Below are 21,036 nucleotides of genomic sequence, written 5' to 3'. Positions count from 1 at the left end.
AAACAAACAAAACCCCCAAACTCTCCTAAAAGTCAGCTATAAATTGTGGTTCTGGCCCAGATGGAAGGGAGGAAATAACACAAAAAAGATCTTAAAGCTATTGCTGCGGTTCCAGATCTTTATGCTGTTATGGTTAGAAAGCTCCTTATTTCCAACATAAATCTGTGGTGTATTTATAGAGTATGCATTGGTAGCATATTTAATTGAATTTGATTTTGTGCCAGTGCTGTTCTTTCACATGGTTTTCCCTCCTTGACTGATGTATTTCTCCAGAGCAATTGGACCCCTCTCAGCCTCCATTTTGCCACATGAAACACGCCAACAAGCTGTTTCTTTCCACTTGTTAATTTTTCTGAATTCAAGACCTTGCACTACACGCTGTTAATCTCAGTTCTGTAACTTACCTCAAAGTCATTTGGATATTCACAATATTCTAGTCTACCTCAGCACTGACAAAGCCTCTAAACATAGAAGTGTCATCAGAATAAATCATTAGGAGATTTTTCTTTTGTGTGCCACACGCTGATAAATGAAAAGCAATTGATCACTTGTCTGGAAAAATTATTTCTCTCTCCTTATTCTGTTAGCAATTCTTTGCATATGTTTCATTTCAAATTTATTGCTATTGATAACCTGCTTCAGCTCTGTGGTTATTTCTTCTGCACAGTCTCACAGCTCCCTGGAGACAGATCCATTCCTCCTCATTTATTTTATAAATCACTGTCTTCTTAAATCATTTCTATCTTCCTACAGCCTTCTTGTGTGAATCAAGATTGACAACACATGAAAGGATATAATCTGTGGTCTTTAATGATTGCACGTAATATTTAAGTTTATGAAAGATGATAAATGTTCTAAGAAATGTTTTAGTTTGACAGAGTCCTAATAACGCATTCCTCTAGTCCTTGGTGTTTTACTGTGCTCTGTATCAGCTTTTTTTAACCTTCTTTTTTTCCCAAGTTCTTACTTATCTCCATAACATTTATCTCTCTTCCCATCTGGAACACCTATCTTTAAATACAGTCATGCTGTTGTTCATTTTTAGATGTTTTTTTAGACTTCTTGTAACTGCATGGTATAGCATATGTCCTGCTACTCTATACTGGAAGTGAACAATATATATATATGTATATATATATATTTATAGTATATTTAACATTAGATTTAAACTAGGATTGAGGCTATATTTCATCTTTTATTGTATATCTATTTCCATTATTTTGAGGACAGTGTCATCCTGTTCTATAACCAGAAGGGCAGTCTATCCTTGCCCCTGAAATAGAACAGTTTGACACTAGTCTAAGGATTTTTTTTATTCAAGATTCATTATTTAGTGGGAAATCAAAGCACATCACAAACCTTCATAAATAATTAATGTTAACTTACAGTTCTTAAATGTTATTTGTGCAGCACAAGCATTGCTTTTTTTGTTGTTGTTGTTCATGTGGTAAATGTTCATTCTGACTAGCTGAATTTTGAGCTAATACAATCTTAAAATGTACTGGAGGCTATGAAGTTACCTGGTCTCCCAGCTACGGGACAGGGTCAAGAACCACTTGTTACACCTGTAACATGACTCTAGTGGCAAGGCAAAGAGAAAACCTTGGAGATCTGATAAGGAACAGGCAAGGAGCATACAGAAGTACATGTATGTATGTGTTACATGTTCCATACTTCTCCATATTCCTCCTTTATTCCAACCGCTATTAATGGTATTAGGCTGAACTGCCACTCATGCTTCTCCATTTTCTTCTATACAGAGAGGCCCTTCTCTTTAGTACTTTGTTGAACTCACTTTTAATGCTAAGACCATATGTGCTTCCAAAATACTGCTAAAACAGCAAAGAAACAGACCCCTTAACAAAGGTGAGGCTTAAAGAAATCAGAATTTACAAACTACAGAACTTGTTGTGTATGGAGAACCTGGAGCTTAATTACAGTGCCTTAACTCTAGTCACTGCCATCAGAGCACTGGTGGCAACTGTGTTTGCACTCACAGTTGTCATTTGTATCCCATCAAGTACAAATTAAAATGCAGTAATTTAAACTCTTTTCAGTGCAATTAAACTAAAGACTTCACTGTGCAATTGGAGTGGTCTGAGTGCATCTGTATGTGACAGCCCACTTAAAACCAGCAACTTCTTAAAAACTCCTCAGTTAATTAATTACTTTAGTGTGTGACTGTACACTAAGTGTTTGCTGTCTAAAAACTTTCAAATCTCTAAGCTTAAGTTTCAAGAAAGTGGTTCTGTTCTCAAACCTGCCTCCAGTCCTAGCAGCACCTGTAACAAACAGGCACTTCCCTTTTATTTTTCCTGAGTTCCAGAAGTGGCTGTGTGTAGCTTACTGGATTTTTCTGAGGATGCTAAGATTCTTCAACAAGTCAGCAATGTGCCCTTGCCACTAAGAAAGCTAGCAGTGTTTTTGACTGCATTAGGCAAAATACTGCCAGCAGCTAAAGGGAAATGATGCTTCCACTCTATTCAGCATTGATGGAGCTGCACCTGGAGTCCAGTCTGGGATCTCCCCTGTACAAGATGAAAATGGACGTGCTGGAAACGGACTGACATAGGGCCATGAAGATGATGCAGGGGCTGGACAAAGTGACCACCAGAGGTGCCTGCCAGCCTCACCCTAAATTTTTGCACACTAACTCCGTTTCATGAGGTAGCATGGAGAGTCTTTCTCAGAATATCCCTGGTTTGTTGGCATAGCAACATTTTCAAAAGTCAAAACTGTAATTTCTGATAGTTAGGCAGAAGCAACCTGGGGATTCCTACATCTTGAGTCTATGCTCAAAGAGCTCTTGTACAAAGTGGAAGATGCTTTCACATCTTTGAGCTGTCCTTGAGAGAGATTAAGCATTCAAAATATATGTCAGTGCAGCAGGGAAGCTCTGAATCCATATACTTAATGAGATGCTCTTTTCTGCCTTTTAAATTTTGAGAAACTTCACTTTGTTCTAGCAAATTTTTGAACAATTTTAGATAAACTGGAGTTAATCTTTTAACTGGTCTGAGGAAGGCACCCAGCATAGAATTTATCTGCATGAATATTTAGTCTGGCATTATAAGCAGTGTAAAAGGTTTGCAATACAAATTTTGGGCTAGTCTGAGTGTTCTTGACGTTTAATAAAATACGTATGGAAGTATTCATTTAATTTGTAATAAAATTAATAACATAAACTCAAGGGGTATTTTCTTTGTCAGCTTCAGGCATCACTGATTTGCCTCTTCCTTTTTTTCCTATAAATTTTTGCTGGCTTTTTTTGGTTGTTCTTCCATTTAAAATAGACAAGGATCTACTATAGTTTAGAACATCTACATTTTCTTTCAGTGTATTTTACAACTTGTCAATGTCATCGCTGATCTCAAATTTTAAATTTTAAATTTAATTTCAAATTGTCACTAAGGAATGTGTCTCTTTTGAAAAGCTGAAAACTTCTACATAGGAAGAAGTAGCCCTACCTATTCCAAATTATCAAGAGAATTTCCAAAAAGCAACAAAATAAGAACTCTCCTTTAATTTAAAGGATGGTGCAAGTATTCATTCCACCTCTTCTTACAAAAGTTAGAGATCAGTTGTTTTGACATGCTTGAATATATTACCTTAGTAATATATTATTAATATCATATATTATTATATATTAATATATATTAATAATATATTAATATATTAAACTACTTTAATCCTTTAAAACTTGAGTATGTGTAGAATTTGTTATAGCAAAAAAATAGATGTTGGCTCTAGAAATGTAAGCAAGAGGTAAAGTATCCAGCTAGTAAATCAATAAAGTCACATCCTCTCTGGCACCTAATATTTTCCATTTTCTTTATTAAGCTTAACTTGTATTGTGGTTTCTTTGTAAGCCCTGAGAATGTTTATCCAGTTTTTCTTACTGATATAAATGCTTTCTGTTTTCATAGATTGCCCTGTATATTTGGCAGAAAGGGGATGGACCTCATCTTACACCAGTGCCTGAGTTCTGCACAGATGACGTGAACTCGTATAAGGTTGATCAGTGTGCTACAACATTCAGTAATTTTCTGCCACTTTGTGTAAGTCCTGAACTTTAAATATCACTTGCTTAGTTAAGGTAAAACTCTTACTAAAATGCATAATATTTTACTTCAAAAAATCTCAAACCTTGAGACACTCAAGTACAAGCACTCTTTTTTTTTTTTTTCACAGATGGAAATATAAAACTTTGTTTAGGCTAAAGATAAAATGTAATACAGTATTTGGTACATTAATGTACAGTCCATCTCTTCTGCCTCTAGGAGAATATACTTACAGTGTTACGCATTAACTGTTGCTAGAGGTATAAAAGTGTTCCATGATTCCAGGATAGCAAAATTCTAGGTGCCAAAAAGGAAAATAAAGGTGGTTAATATTTTTTTTTTGTCTTTTGTAGAGTTGAGGAAATCAAGATTACTCACCTGTAGATTTTAAGCTTCTTTTTATGAGCATCATATAGTTCAGCATTTCTCATAGTGATTATGTTAATTTCAAATAAATTTAAAAGAACTTTTTTTTTCAGACAAATCATTCCTAGTGCAACAAATTTCACCACTCACTTTCTTTTCCTAATGATAGATGTTTTGTTCATGTTAGAATACTACATCAACAGAAAAAGTGTTTCAGTAATGTTATTCTAGGAATTTTAAATCGTTAATGATCTTTTTTCAAGAGACAAAAATTTCAGTTCTACTATATTACTAATACGCTATTGTACTTGATACGCTGTACAATAAAAAGGTATCTTCTGTTTTATTTTATTTATGGACATACATATCCTATAAAATGTTAAAGGCAGAGCCTGCAATTACAAAATTCATTTTTGTTCTGTCCAAATAGAAAGACCCAGTGAAAAAGGAAGATGTCTTTGTTGCTGTAAAAACATGTCGGAAGTTTCATGGAGACAGAAGTAAGTTGTTTGTTAGTCAAGGTAGTAGGTCTGTACAATACAGTTCATGAAATTAATATATAAAAACAAGCTGATACATGCTGTCCGTGTTGCTCTGAGGACTAAATATTTGCAAAATTCACTGGGAAGCATGAAGGCTTCAGAAGTCTCACTGAATTATTCTTTAGGTAGATTTTTTTTTTTCTATTCAGAGTTCTTCAGGAAGGCTGCAAAATGTTTAAGACAAAATTACAGTAGTTTGGTGTTTCTTAGAAATTGGTTGACAATATTAAAATTGAATACATGTATTACAAATATGCGTAATTATATTGATGTAACTTGGTGCTATTGTGATATTAATACTGCCGCTTTTTATATTCTTCAGTGTGTTCCCCTGCTAGTTGGATCAGTTCTGTTCTTTGTGCTAGCAATGACACTTGTGCAACTCAATGGTGACTGCTTCAGAAATTTGAGTAAGATGAAAGCTCTCTCCACTTGCTCTTTTATTGGACTGGAGAGCAGGATAAAAGGAAGATTGAGTGGCTTATGCTGTCATATTGCTTCCACCTGTTGTCACCCTAAGCAATTGGTTGTGCACAGGTGTTTTATAATGCTTGGAATGGGAAATTTCATCTCTTGTAGAAATCTATCAGCTGTAGTACTTTGTTGAAGCCATGGTCCAGATCAAGAATCTCTCAAGTGTGCAACACTGTAGTATTTCATCTGGAAGTTGTGGTGTTCTACAAGTAATGATAGTCACCATGAAAACATGACCATGAACCACGATTTCCATGGTTTAAAAAAACAAACAAACAAAAAACAAAACACAACAACGTAGTGCAGTCCAAACAAATCTGTACAGTGGGTATTAAATTCTGTCTCAGGCACCAGAAAAATACAGACACAGAGACACCCAGCTTCAGCTAATTATGTAGTGAGGCTTAGCTAAGTTGAGGCAGATACAGTGTATACAAAACTTGGAAGGAAAAATTCCAAATTAACAGTAGACATTCTACTTACTTGATGCCACTTACCAGTCCATTCTATTTTACTTTTATATTCTTTGTGAATAAAGAAATTCAGGATTTATTATTTATCATTAATTTATGGATTTATGTGAATTCTGTATATCCTTGAATACTCCAGGCTTGTAGTAGTGTCAGCATACTTTGTTCATAAGCTTAAAGTGATTATTATTGGGGAAAAAATGAAGGGCTAGTATTTGTACTAAATTTTGTGTGGTGTTTGCTGCACCTATTGTCAGAGGACAGCATGAAGATAAAAGCTCTTTTCTTAACTAAGTCGCCATATACTGATGCATCTAAAACTGTAGGTTCTATCACTTCTAAATTTAGATTATTTGCCAGGTGCTTTTCTTTCCTTTGAAGATATTTTAATAACTTTGTTGTTACCACACTTGATGAATGCCTCTTTCCGCTGTTTTGTGATAGTCATTTGGATATTTTTAGCAAATAGCTTTTGACAAAACAAAATTGACTGTCCTGTAACTGGAGTTCACTGAAGAGTTCTCCTTTCTGGATCCATGTTTAATTTCTTGAACCAAATTAAAACAAACAAAAACCTTCTCAAAAAGGAACATATGACTTCAAAAAGGTAGCGTAAATAAATATCCTTCAAGAAACACATGTTGAAGACTGAGGAAAATTCTTGAACTTTCCTCACAGTTTCCAGTGTTATGCAATAGAGGATAATCTTACTCAAGATTTTGAATGGTTAATGGATGCCAGCTTCAGAGAGCTCCTTTTACCTGGTAAGTCATTTTTTTTATTGTATACCAAAGTCTACATAATTTCAACAGTAAGGCTTGGAGTTTGATGTACAAAAGTAGCTCAATTTAAGTATTTACTTCATATGTAACTCTCCTTCATACTGTATATGGTAATATAAGAAGATTTTAAGACTTCAAACATACATCAGGATTCTAGAAATTGCACAATTAACAAAATAAAGAGTTAAGAGCTAACCTTCTGTAGGTATCTCTGCAGTGTGGTATTAAAAGTTCCTTGTGATCACTAGTATTAATAAATATTGATAAATATTTGCATCAGTGGTTGGTCAGGAATTTTCAAACAGCTGCACTTTCTTTGGAAAATGTGTTAGAAATTGGAAATTTTTGTGGGGTTTAATTTACAATAGTCATATATCTGTGACACTTCCGTCAAAACAAGCAAGGAAAAGAGCTGCTTTAGCTACTAACTCCCTTATTAGACCATTTAACTAAGGTGACATGCAGGTCCCCACTTCAGTGAACTGTTTTTTCATCTATACAAAGAAAAAAGGGGACTCCACCAAAGGAAGTGAGAAGCTTAGTCCCTAATAGCAAATAGTTGTGTATGTTAAAGCACTGTATTGAGGTTTAGGTCCTTGTTTGGAGAAGAGTGGGGGAAAAAAAAACCTTTAAAGGTGTGCCTCCACCAGGTGAATGGTGGAAGAGTTTTGTGTGTCTGAAACATTTCTGGTTTGGAGCCTTAGTTTCCAAAAGTTTTCTGGTTTTGTTCTTCTGAGGAATGTTTTTGAAGTGGACCACTTCCACAAAATAAGAAAATTATTTTCTCTACTTGTTTTATTTCAACTAGAATTAAATAAATAAATAAATAATAAGTTTAGGTGGTATTCTCTGCCAATTAGTGCATGATTATGCAGTGTTATATGATCTAAAATTAGTATTTAGTACACTAAATAGTACTACTAGTTAGTACTACTATTTAGGAGATAAAGTTAATATAGTGTGAAATTCCTGACTTTGTAATTCAGAACTTCACCATAATGTTATATGAACATTTTTTGTACATAATTCCCTTAAGTTTTTAATGCAAAAATTGTGAGGAGTTTTAAGTGCCTAAAACTTCTAAAAGCAACATTTTCTATTGTGCATTGCTACAGAAGTGGAATTTTATTTTTTTGCACATGCTACAGTCTTTTATGTTAGTAGATTGAGTTCTTACTATCTATCCTAACAGTCCCCTTTTAGTTCATTTTAATCTTATAGAACTGACCGTTGGTCAATCAATAATTAACCGTACAATTAATCTTTATGTGATCAGAACAGAGGGAAGCAAGCAAGTAGGTAGGCAGCAAACATTCAGGTGAAGGATGGTTCCAGAAAGGGGCTGAAATGAGTTACTCACAAGCATCACGGTTAAATAGTGGCAAAGTGAATTTACATAAATATTTCCTTCTAGTAGGAAAGCAGTTTTCCTAGTGTAGAAAATTACTTAAATTGTACATAGGTAAAATGCTTGGGATTTAGGGCTTTGGTGACCAATTAAATAACTAGCAACTCCTAGTAAGGCTTAATGGAACACAGAGCAGGCAAACAATGAGAGAAGAAGCACGATGTTTCCGAGTAGTTGCTCATCTAAGTCCTGACCTCTTAATTTTTAAAATGGAAGAAAAATCATTGATATTAATCTGATCATTCTCTTCCAAACATCCTACAGGTGTTCCTACCATTCTGTGTTGTTTTTGTTTTAATGTGTGTTAATCATAATTCATTCACTTCAGGATACAGAGCAGAATAGTTCCAGCTGGAAGGGAAGTACAAAGGTCATCAAGTCCCACTGTCAGACTGCTTTGGGGCTGACAATAACTTAAACATTTATCGCATCATTACTAGAATTCTGTGTGATGCATTTTAAATGTTTAAGTCAAATGGCAGGCTCTTAAGGAAAGGGTTGTGCTTGTTGACAATGTTAAACAGTCCTTTGAATAGAATCTGCAGGGGATAAAAATTGGTTGTGTATTTATAAATGTTCTTTTGTGAGCGTGCCTCCACAGATGGGTGCTTTTGAGCATTAACATGGTGTTGCTGTCAAATATTAGGTATATAGTGTTTCAAAAGATGCATTCGGTCTGCTTATGCTTCAGAGTATTTTTTATGCTGTACAGTTGGATATGCTGTTTTCATAATGTGACAGTTTCAATACTGGAAGAATGATCGGTCTCTAATAGTCTTCTTGCTGATGTATGCTATAAAGTCTAACATGGCAAGTGTAAAAGTAATGAATTCCATAGGTGGGTTTGCACAAATGTAAACATCAGCCTTTTCAATGTAATATGAATGTAGCTATAGTCATATTCTTAAAGGAAATTCATTATGGTGTAAATAAAACTGTCCTGGCTAGCTGACATAAAAATGTAAAAATGTTTCCCTAAATATTGTAGGCAGGAAAAAAGAATGAATGCTTACAACCTTGATGCTGTACGGGAAATATTATTTTCTGGAAATTGTTGTACTGGAAATATTATTTACAGTGTGAAGGAATATGTCAGTTAACGAGGACATCAGCATTTTAATCTAGCAGTTACTTATGTTTCAATGTCAACAACTGTTTTGCAGTACCAGTCGTAAAGCAGACTTGGGAAAGAGAAGCTGCACTTATTGAATACTACAGTGATTACGCAGACAGCTCCATTCCTACTATAGATTTAGGCGTACCTAATACTGAAAGAGGTGAGCTGGTGGCTGTTCTTCTCACTTTTGCAGGAGTGATTGTGTAAAGATGATATGCTTCAGGATGATGTGCATATTTCATTGGAGGATATGTAGAGGATGACATCTAGAAATTGTGTGTTTCTATAGCACATTCCTGCAGCTGGAACTAAAAGAATGCTTTTGTCACACAGAAAATGGATGGAGAGCAAAGTTCACCCAACTAGATAGAATATTGTATTTTTTTTTTTGAGTAGAAACCTGCTGTGAGTATGAAAGGAGGGTGTGCTGACATACTCCAAGAAACAAAAAACAGTGTAATTACCCTGGGCTCACTTTGGATTTATGACCAAAGGCCTCAGACAGTGCCAACTGGTTTCTGAACATAAATTACTTCCCATATGGTATTCAAGTATTGTATGCTTGTGTCTAGTATGCCTCAATTTGGATTCAAAAGCTAAACATTAATATTGGAAGATTTTTTTTAATGATAAATGATGTGATTTTAAAGTGGTAATTTGCTTTGAATAGGAAAAAAAGGCTGTGGATGTGATGGCTCCAATGAATTTATTCATTTTAGGGTTTAATGTTCTATTGTTGTTAGGCTTGCGGTGTCCGCCACGGGCTATTACTTTCTCAATTAGAGGTGTCCAAGCTGTGGCCCGCTAGCTTTATCTGACCCACTAATTCAGTTGTTCTGATCTCTGGATTATTTCCAGCTGTCCTTTTTTCCATACAGCTTATCAAAGGCAGACAGAGGATAGTAATTAAAATAAATTATGTTTGTGGTTTCACAAAATCAGCAGAGCTAAGGCTTATTTTATTTCTTAAGCAGAGGGTTAGTGCATTTGTTCAAAATATTCTCACTGGATGTAGCTTCAAATATAGTGTTCCATCCTTATCTTTTAAATGGAGGAATTTACTGGGACCTGAGTTGCTGGTTACAAGTACAGTAGATTGGTGGATAGGGGAAGAGTAACTGACATCGTCTACCTGGACTTGTGCAAAGCTACACTATCCCAATGATAAGCCTGTCTCTAAATTTGAGAGACATGGATTTGATGGATGGACCACTCCGTGGGTAAGGAACTGTCTGGGTGGTTGCACTCAGAGTTGTGGTCAGCGGCTCAGTGTCCAGGTGGAGATGAGCGATGAGTGGTGTTCCTCAGGGAGCTGAGTACTGGGACCAGCACTGCTTAACTGTCAGTGACATGGGCAGTGGGATCAAGTGTATCCTCAGCATGTTTGCTGATAACACCAAGCTGCATGGTGCAGTCAACATGCTGGAGGGAAGGGATGCCATCCAGAGGGTCCCTGATGGGCTCAAGACGTGGGCAACCTGGTCTGGTGGGAGGTGTTCCTGCCCATGGCAGGGGGCGTGGAACTAAGTGGTCTTTAAGGTCCCTTCCAACCCAAACCATTCTACGATTCTGTGAAATATTTATGTGCAAGCAATGGACCAGATGCATCATGAAATACTATGAAAATATTTTGGAGTACTTTGCAGAAGATATTTTTGTCATAATCTCCTCCTTTTACATTTTCAGAAATTAAGAGTAGTAGTTCGCCCCAAACTGTCCAACAGTTCAATAGGATAGCTCAAATATAGTTTATTTTCTATTTTTTTTAATAATCAAAGAACTTTCATACTTCAGCATCCTTCATAGGTATGGTCCTGCATTGAAAGAAATGATTATTTGTATGATTATTTGAACTATTTGTACAAATGCCATTCAGCGTAATGAAGGATATAAATTAAACTTGCATCTCAAATATTTTGCCTGTCATTTCCAAAATGTTTTGCATAGTGCTGTAAAATATTATTATAAATCATAAATAATTGTTTATTACAAAATCTCATCATATTTAAATCATATTTTCTGTTACTCCTCTTCCTTTAGGTCACTGTGGGAAAACTTTTGCCATTTTGGAACGGTTTTTGAATCATAGCTCTTCCAGAACTCCTTGGTTAGTCATAGTGGATGATGACACACTGATAAGGTATATGTTGCAGTATTTCAGGAATCTCCACTGTTCGTGTTGATAACAGTTTTAGCAGTATTCATCTCTTCTTCTGTATTTAAGATATACTTAAGATATATATCTTAATATCTTTATATATATCTCTTCTTCTGTATTTAAGATATACTTAAGATATATATTTTTAGTTATGTAGCTTTGCATTCCTTCAAGGAAGAAAATTGTCCTGGTTCCTTGACTGATATTAAAAACAATGTAGTCTTCTAACTTGATAAAAACTATGCACACAGCGTTACTACGTAATCCTATAGCCTCTAAATTTGAAGGTTGCAGAGCGTGATCCTTTAGTATAGGCATGTGTGAGCTGATTGGTTTTAGTCACTTGCTAATACACTTTTTCCCTTGTGTTGCTCTCACAACTGAGCCAGGAGAAAGATTTTGTAGTCGCTTGTCACAGCCATCTCAAACAATATTCAGAGACTTGCCTTTGTTAGTAAATTGGATCACATTTGCATGAAAAACAATGCTGCAGTATAAGAAAAATGAAGCACAGTAATCAACCATCAGGAGAACGTAGTCATGAACATGAGAATATGTGGTTCAAGATAATACTTTACGTCAAATTATGCCAGAAGAAGAATTTGGAAGAAACTGTAAATGTAGATAAAGCAGTATTCGTATAGTTTAAGCTAGATTTTTTTCTTTCTGAGCCAAAAGTCATCATTTTTCCTGAGCCAAAGTCATCATTTGCAAAGTTCTTACCATTGTTTGGAAAAAATAATATTGTATGTTTTCTGATATCTGACTGTTTTGCTGAGAAACATGGCCTACTTCAGAAAAACATTTCTAGGCTAACTGATCCATCATTTGAGCAAATCAAACAATCATTTCTCAGTAAATAGTCCATTACAAATTCCTGTTAAAGTTGGTATCTCCGTTTCTGTAGAATTTCTGGATTTTTTGGATCATTTTTGTGCTGTTTACTAGAATACAACTTAGGCAAGCAATGTCTTTGTCAAAATAAATATCTATATGGTTTGATTTTTCTTTTCAATGGTTTTGCCTCTTACAGTATATTCAGGCTCCGAAAATTGCTCAGCTGCTATGACCCAAATGAACCGGTATTTCTTGGAGAGCGTTATGGTTACGGCTTGGGAACAGGAGGATATAGTTACATCACTGGAGGAGGAGGGTAATGTATTTAAATTCCGGCTGAGAACTCCATCAGTTCCTAGTTTGAATGCACATGTTTTGAATTACAATACAAATCAGTTGCAACAGAAACAGTACAACTTTGCTCAGTACAACTACAATGCCGTGATGCTCCAAGACCTAAATATCACAACTAGTCAGAAGCTGTGCAGCCCAGTAGGAACAGGTTTGTAGAGCAAAGCAGTTGGTGCTGAGCACCATGCATGTTTAAGAGGGTTCATTTTAGCTTGAGCATTCCTGTGAACAGTTACCAGTTATCAGCACCACATGCTCTCCTGAAGCAGATCATACAGCTCAGTTTCATTTAATTGAATTTATTCTGCACACTCAGACCATCTCACAATCTGATTCAAAGTGTTGTGAGCAGAGACAATTGGGATACCTGCCTAAAAAAATACACTTCTGAACTGAACTGTGGTGGAGTTTGCAGGAGAACCTAAAGAAGCACACTTAGTGATACAAAGTGCTGCAATGCAAATATTCTTTCCTGTTTCCTTTTTTTCCCCCCAGTGTCCAAGCATGGTTAAAAATGATGATGATTCTGTTTCTGTTTTTGAACTTTATGCAATGATTTATGGAGAGGTAGCTAAGCAAGGAAGTTGATATTTATATCCCAGAGAACAGTTTCTCATAGAAAGAGAACATTGTGGGTTGATCTCACGCATGAGAGAGATGGGCTGCTGAGATTGTATATAGAATTTGGTTTAAATTAACATGTGCATGATCTTTTGGTTTGGCTCCTACTACAATGAGAACCATCTAAAGCAAGTAGCGTGGACATCCAAATAGCCTTAGCGTCGTTCTCTGTGAAAAGTAATGACTATAATAACTTGCCAGTTTTCTTATCCATCCATGAGTAAATAAAGATCCGCTGACTCACCTTCTCGTTGTTTTGCATAGTTGCAGAAGGTCTTGCTCAAGTAGAGTTTATGCTAGAGTTGAGAAAAAGACCTTGCTGTTTGTTAGTTACCCATCCTGTACCTCTGTATCTTTAGTGTTTATGTCTTAGTTTCTGTTCTGTCATCTAGATGTAGAAATTTGGGGATTATTTCTATTCTTGGGTTTGAGCAGATGAAGGCACAGATCATGCGTCTTGCTCCATACCCCAATTTTGAGGTTTGTCTAAAGTGAAGAATTCTATATAAATGAAAGGACATGATCCAGATAATCAGCTAGCAAGTATCTTCCCCAGATGTGGGCAGTTTCCACCACACCTTCTGCATAGCAACGTGTGCTGGTCACAAGTCCTGATTCTTTTTTTCAAGGCTTTAACTGACTTTTTCTTCTCTGATCTGAATACTGAAATATGACTTCCTATTGTGCTCACCATTTTTTGTCTTTTTATGATAAAAGCAGCTGATCTGTCTTCAAAGTTGCAATGCTAATGTGAAATATTCTACAGCTCCCAATCTGGCAGTATTCTTAGGCAAGGCTTTTTGCCTTAGCCTCAGTATTTCTGCAAATTTTGCCATGTCCCTGTATCAAGCAAAGGATTGTCATGTTGTGAACAAACTCATGAAGCTGTGTAGCAATTTTGGAGTGTGAATCTAATTAGTGGAATGTGTAGAAGCTGGAGCACGATGTATTGAAGTGTGTTGATGTTGTAACTTCAGAAAAGACAGCTAGGGAATGCTAGACAAGAGCATATTCCCTCAGCTGTTGAATTTAAGACATCATCATGTTTCTGGTCTACTGGAGGCTTATTTTAGTGCTAATGATCTAACAGCTGTGGGGCTCTTGTTGGTATTTAGATGAGCAAGAGAGGGTGAGCAGAAAAGCCTTGTAAATAGCTTCAAGGAACATTTTTCACTTATAAAGAGAACTCTGTACAGCAGAGGATTCAAGGAATGACAGTTCAGATTTCAAGTTCTTTTCCTTTTAATGGTTACATGAGAAGTAACTAGACGGTATGTTTGACTAAGACAGAAGAGAAAGTCCTGGCAAAATGTAAGGGTAATTAGCTAGCCACCGTTTTTACTGCTGATAAATAACTGTTGGAGTAACAGCATAATTCATTTTCTTTATGTGAAGTAATTATCTTTCAGACAATGCCTCTTGCATTACTTGTCAGTACTGACTTTTCAAATTTGGAAATTTCTGATGAGCTGCATCAGAGGGCTACCTGTTGTCTTTCAGTTTTATAATATGTATGATTAATATTTATAATTAATATTTAATTATTTACAGTTGTTTGGCTTCTCTAGTACTTATTGTGTAATACTCTTTTTTTTTTTTTTTTTTTTTTTTTTTTAACTCAGGATGGTTTTCAGCAGAACAGCCGTTCAGAAACTACTTGCTAGTAAATGCCGGTGTTACAGCATGGACGCGCCTGATGATATGGTTCTTGGGATGTGCTTCAGTGGCTTAGGAATCCCTATAACACATAGCCCACTCTTCCATCAGGTCAGAGAGTTATTTTTGCTAGTGTTTATAATACATTTTGTTCTTTTAAGTATACACATAAAATGTGACTCATAAATATTACACATCAGTCTGCTTTGTAATAACTATAACCAAGATGCTATTGCTGTAGCTTACTTCTCTCCAGAACATCTCCTCCCACGGGATGCCGTCCTTCCCGAACTGAGCCTGCGGGGGCTGCCCACAGGCAGCAGCTCTTCAGGAACTGCTCCCACACGGCTCCGTACCACGGGGTCCATCCCCCAGGAGCAAACTGCTCCAGCACGGGTCCCCCACGGGTGGGCGGTAGCTCACCCCAGCCCCCTGCTCCTGTGGGGGCTCTCCATGGGCCGCGGCCTCCTCCAGGCCACATCCACCTGCTTCACCGGGGGCTCCTCCACCCATGGGGGGGCTGCAGCGTGGAGATCTGCTCCATGGGGGACCCATGGGCTGCAGGGGGACAGCCTGCTCCACCAGGGGCCTCTCCACGGGCCGCAGGGGAACTGCTGCTGCCTGCCTGGAGCACCTCCTGCCCTCCTGCTGCACTCACCTGGGGGCTGCAGGGCTGCTTCTCTCTCATTTCTCACTTCTCTCTCCCAGCTGCTGTTGTGCAGATTTTCTCTTGCTTCGGTCTGTTCTCCCAGAGGCACAACCAGCGTTGTTCCCTGACTTGGCTCTGGCCAGCAGCTGGAGCTGGCTCTTAACATGGGGGCAGCTCCTCACTCCTGCAGCCCCCCACTACCAAACCCTTGCTTACTATGTAAACCTGATACATCTATGTATCCAATTCTTCTAGTGATTCAGAATTTAGTATTTTGAAACATATTATTACTTAGTGTATATGAATATAACATTAAAGCGTTCCTGTAACTGTTGTTTTTATGGAGGGTTCTGAAGAATCATACAAATACCTTTTGAAAAATTGGCCTATGGTAGCACAAGCGAAAAAGGTCACAAAACATAATTTTCTTTTGAGCATATTCTCCAGTCTGGGAGAAGAGGATCGGAATAGATTTAAATCGTCTTTCTGTTTTCCAGAATTTTTCATAATCTAACTGTGACATCATAGTGGAAAACATGATGCACCGAGTCCCAGAGAGATTTGTTGCATCGTGAACCAAATAAACACTTTGCCTTCCTCCCATGGTAGTAAAGAGAAGAAGCGCTTGTGATTTTTCCAAACAGTGCAGCACTTTTTTAAAAATTAGCATTTAAATCAGTGAAATGTTGGATGTTTTTCAGAAGTTAATCTAGTTTAAAAACTGGGAAGATCTGTGTAGCTGAAAATAAACTGAAATTAGGATAATAGCCTCCTTGAAAAATTAGTAAATTACCAACTAATTCAAAGCAGCTGTCAGGGAGGGAGGAAGAAGTTTGCTAATTAAATTATCAGCTTTTCCTGTATTGAGATTTTCTTTCTGATTACATTTACTATTTAGGGAAGTGGGATGACTGAGAACACACTATTCAGAATTCTAATTATTTGTGCATATATAAAAAAATCATATTGATTTTTCTTTCCTGGTTTATCATCGCTTCTTTCAGTATAAGTATGAAAGAAGAGTAATGCATCTTCATCGACAGAATTACTGAATAATTTGCTTGTAGAGGCTGGGGGGTGTTTTTTTTGTTGTTTTTAAAATGAGAGTTGGAAAGACTAGAACTCATTTTACAGATTTGTAGGAGTGGCACTTACACAACCAAACAGAGCACTTCTTTGTAATCCTTAATAGTGTACATTTGATACAGAATCACTTTGAAAGTGAAATCCTAGCAGTCGGATTTTCCACACAGAAAATTACAGTTGAATTGTAATACATCTTTACTGTCACTTATAACAAATTCTAATTTAGCATACCTTAAACAAAAGTTAAGCCTGAGGGGAAAAACTACTGAATAAAATTGGAGTGTGCTCATTCTCTGAATTTCACTATTATTCAACAAATATTTTAAAAACCAAGAAACCAAAATTGGATTTTTTGTAAACCAGAAAATTATTTTTGGGCTCCCTCTTGATTGCACCAAATTATTTTATTTTAATTCTTTAAATAAATAGTCTGTGGTTTAAACATAAGAGGGGGAAAAAAACACAGCTCAGATTTCTTAATGTCAAATTTCCTTGCCTGGTTTTATGACTGGCTGTACATGAAAGAGCATGACGAATGCAGCATGTAGAATTCATTATTGTGACCATAAGTAGGTGAAATGTACAGTATTAAATTAGTTACGAGCTTCAGCATCAACTCATTGATTCAATTTTATTTTACTTCTTAAAAAAAAAAAAAAAAGAATGCATCTTTTATTAAATCATTTTAAAAATGTTGAAACAAAGTGCTCTCTGAGTAAGTTTTTGCATGCCTTTCTTGCGTTTCTCTATACAAAATTTTTATTTACAACAGGAAAAAAAAATAGTTTACAGAGACCACTACAGATTGGGCTTGTTTGCATAGTGATGCATTTACCTGCCATTAAATTGTCAGAGAAAATAAAACATGCTTGGCTCGCTAGGAAGTCAGCTGCATTATGTGCATTTGTTGTAATTCTGTCTCTTCTGATGTGATGTGATCAAGAAAAACGATGCGGTTTCCTGGTACCACAATATCACCTGCGTTTGGTGATCCTTTGCCATCGTAAAACTTCATACATTTCAGCTGCTATATTTAGGATCCTACAGTCCCACTGGCAGTGCTGACATCTCTCAGTAAGAGGAGGAACGAAGAGAACATTACGTAAAATCATTTTCTCATTGTTGAATCCAAACTGAATGTTTAAACAGATGTGATGCAAACAATACTGCTTGCTGCTTGTGTTCGTAGATAGCAGCCATTTCATTTCAAGAAACAGGGCAGGGTTATTGTCAGTATACTTCATACCATGATGACTGCAGCATGAGTTTAAGATCTAAACTAATGCCTGTAATTTAACAGAATGATGTAAAATAACCTGTGTTGTCACCCTATATAGTTTGTCAATGCCATGTTGCTTTGTTATAAAACAGAGGCCATCAAGCGGTGATCCTTTCTGATTCCAAAATTATCCTTCCGAACTGATTACTGGTGCTTTTGGTTTGTTCTTCCTTCTTAGGCACGGCCAATGGACTACCCAAAAGACTACCTTTCTCACCAGATTCCAATATCGTTTCACAAGCATTGGAATATTGATCCAGTGAAGGTATATTTTACATGGCTGGCACCAAACACAGAAGAGGTACTTAATGGCAAGAAAGTTGGTTACAACAGAGAGGATTTATAAGCAGCAGATGAATGTACTGCAGATGAGAGGCTGACACTACTGTGATTTTTGTGCTGTTCTTACATTGATCATCTGTTCGTAATATAGATGTTGTTGTTTTGTTCCTGGTCGTTACATTCCTTCAGAGTGATGGAAGAAGAGATGTAATTGACATTTGGATTCTTTCGTTAGTTTGGTTTCTCTTTAAAATGTTTTAGGGCTTTATATATCAATGAACTTGCCACACATTTAAAATGTCTCCTACAACTTTATCTGTGTTCTGTTTTGGACTTGGAGTCAGCATCAATTCACATTTCCTTCCTTTGTTCTTGCAAAAACTGAAGTTCTTTATTTGGGAGCCTAATACCGAACATCTGTTAAACATCTATTGACCTTCGTGTCTGCTTGACCTGCAGAAACAGTTCTCTGAACTGTTCTAGAACAGGTTCCTGATAAATGAGAGAGGAGACATGAATTTGTTTCTGTGACCAGGAGCTGGGTCATGTGAAGGCCATGTTCCTTGATACTCGTTTCAAACAGAAATATTGTAGTTCCCTTGGATAGGTGGACCAAGCATGAACTACTGTTTTACCTTTAAGTTGATCAGTATTTCTGAATGTCGTGTTCAAAATGCGCAAAAAGGTTAAGACTGGGATTTCTGAAGTGGCCACGGGAGGTCACTGTGGCTCCTTCAGAAACCTAAATCGCTGTGTATCTATTTGGCAAGTATAAATGTGACTTAAGGATTTTCGACGAACTAACACTTCAGTATTTCTGACGTGTGCATTTCAGTAGTGCGTGGATGCCAGCTTTAAAAGGTTTGTAGGATTTCTAATTTATATCACCAAGATAAGTAATTTTATGCTTAAAACATGTAAAAAGTGATTCATATTTAAATGTTCTTGATTTTTTTTCTTTGAGCAATTCAGTTTTGTAAAAATGTTTGTACAAAAACCGGCATTGGTATGTTCTGAACTAATTTTTATACTGTAAAACTGTTACTTCAAGAGAACAGAATATGGCACTTGTATGCTGTTATTTAACTTCGCTTGCTATATTGTAACCAAATACAGGGTCTTAAAGCCATACTGCTGAAGTCATTTGTGGGTTTGTTTCTGAATTTATTTTATTTTTGGTAGGTTAGAAACTGATTCCATTCAGAGTAATGCAATACTTGTTCTTACGCCTAAACAGGGGAGCCACTGATTCCTGTTTCAGTAATTACTGAAGTTGTATAAACACTTGTTTGTGAATGTAGCTTGTGGAATTAGAAGCGTTTTAATAGCAAGCACATATTCATAATAGATTCAAGTACTGATTAAATAGGAGCAATCAATGTTATGTTTTTTTTTTTCTTCCCACTATCAGTGCCTTAAACAGTAGACATTTTACGGATACCAGGAGTATGCTGTCTGGTACCACGGATGTATCGTTAATTATGTTTACTGTTTAGAACTGTGAGAGCTGAATAAAAGCATTCTTGTTAAACCTTTGGTGCCTTCTTCCTTTTTGCAGCGAGAGTACAGAATTCTTTAAGCACCTGCATCGTAATTTTATCAGCTGAATAACATTTGATGGTCAGTTGTACTAAAAGAGTGTTTAAAGAGTTTTGTTTGATTTCATACTCAGTTCTTAGATATTTCGCCGGATGAGGTTAATTTTCAAGTCTCTGTTGTGCAAATGAGAAATGTTTTTGCAGTGGACTCTTCATGTGATTGAGAATCTTGAAGCTATCACAAAACTCCATCTATAATGATGCTGTTAATCACTTCCAACTTCAAACTGGTGACATTTCACATCTCCTTGGGCCTTGTGGAGACGGAATAGGTCAGGCAAAGCTGTTCAGCTTTGGATCCATGCCGTGTTGTGCTTCTGTGCTTCTGTCTTAAAGACTGGGAGACATTGACTCACTCATTGCTTGGTCACTTACATGAAGATTTTCTTCTGATGTGACTAAGGTGATAGTAGCTCTTTAAAATCCACCTTTTTCTCTTGCCATTTCCTGTGGGCTTTACTGCAAGGATCCTGGAGGTATTAGTAAGTATAAGACTTCTGATTCCAGTCGTCATGGTTTTGAAAACAATGAAGCCGTAATTTACTGAAGTAGCCTATCTCAAAAACTCATTCTAAATTTTGAGATATAACCAATGGTATGCATCCCTAGCAGCAGCATGGCAAAAGTGACGTTTTACTCCATGAACTGAAAAATGTAAGATTTTTTTTTTTTTTCAAATAGGGAGTTTCTGAAAAAAAACTCTTCAAAATTGAAGCCTTCCATAATTAGTTTTAGAAGACTCAGCAAGGCAGTTACTATCTGAAATCTGGACAAAACTGGGCTGTAATAAGCTTGAGCAGTACTAGGATTTTTAAAGAAAAGCAAGGAGATTATAAATGGTGTAACGTTAAAGCAAGAGAATAGAAATTCACAAATCACTTGTGGAGCAAACAAATTAACATGGAATTGTAAAGTTGTATGAAGTTCCCTTTTCTGAGAAGTTCCAGTTTCTTGGGCCCTCCTCCCCACAGGCCTCGTCCCATGGTACTCTACCAAGCAGATTTACACTGGAATTTTCCTCTTAATGGATTATAAGTTAATTAAAATGCTTCTGATCTTACAAATACTAGCTGTGGAATTACTTGGCATTTAATAAACAGTGAAATACATTTTTTAACTCAATAAAATGTGGACAATCATCCCATAATTACCAAGTTATTATCTGCTTGTGAAGAACTCTGTCAAGTGCAGTTTGAATGTCTGAAAAAAGATTAAAAGTCTTATCAGAATAAGACAGGATTTTGTTTTACAAGTGCTGGCTCGCCTCCATCAAGTCTTGCCACTTGTTCATCTAAGTGG

The 21,036-nt window shown here is 36.5% G+C and overlaps 1 protein-coding gene across 2 annotated transcripts in view; it reads left to right on the top strand.

Annotated features, from left to right (window-relative positions):
* Positions 1–19,670, top strand: part of B3GLCT (beta 3-glucosyltransferase) — a 60,423-nt gene extending 40,753 nt beyond the window's left edge. For both annotated transcript variants that reach the window (XM_027470010.3, XM_072032641.1), the window contains 7 exons: positions 3,927–4,058; positions 4,858–4,927; positions 9,267–9,380; positions 11,261–11,360; positions 12,412–12,531; positions 14,810–14,954; positions 18,036–19,670. In XM_027470010.3, the coding sequence (XP_027325811.2) occupies positions 3,927–4,058; positions 4,858–4,927; positions 9,267–9,380; positions 11,261–11,360; positions 12,412–12,531; positions 14,810–14,954; positions 18,036–18,203 (849 nt within the window). In that variant the 3' untranslated portion in view covers positions 18,204–19,670. The remainder of the gene's footprint in view (positions 1–3,926; positions 4,059–4,857; positions 4,928–9,266; positions 9,381–11,260; positions 11,361–12,411; positions 12,532–14,809; positions 14,955–18,035) is intronic.
* The last annotated feature ends 1,366 nt before the right edge of the window (positions 19,671–21,036 follow it).

Source organism: Anas platyrhynchos, chromosome 1, assembly GCF_047663525.1.
Source record: "Anas platyrhynchos isolate ZD024472 breed Pekin duck chromosome 1, IASCAAS_PekinDuck_T2T, whole genome shotgun sequence".
Classification (NCBI taxonomy): domain Eukaryota; kingdom Metazoa; phylum Chordata; class Aves; order Anseriformes; family Anatidae; genus Anas; species Anas platyrhynchos.
The sequence above is the reverse complement of the archived record's forward strand: the minus strand, read 5'-3'. Positions and strand labels throughout refer to the sequence as shown.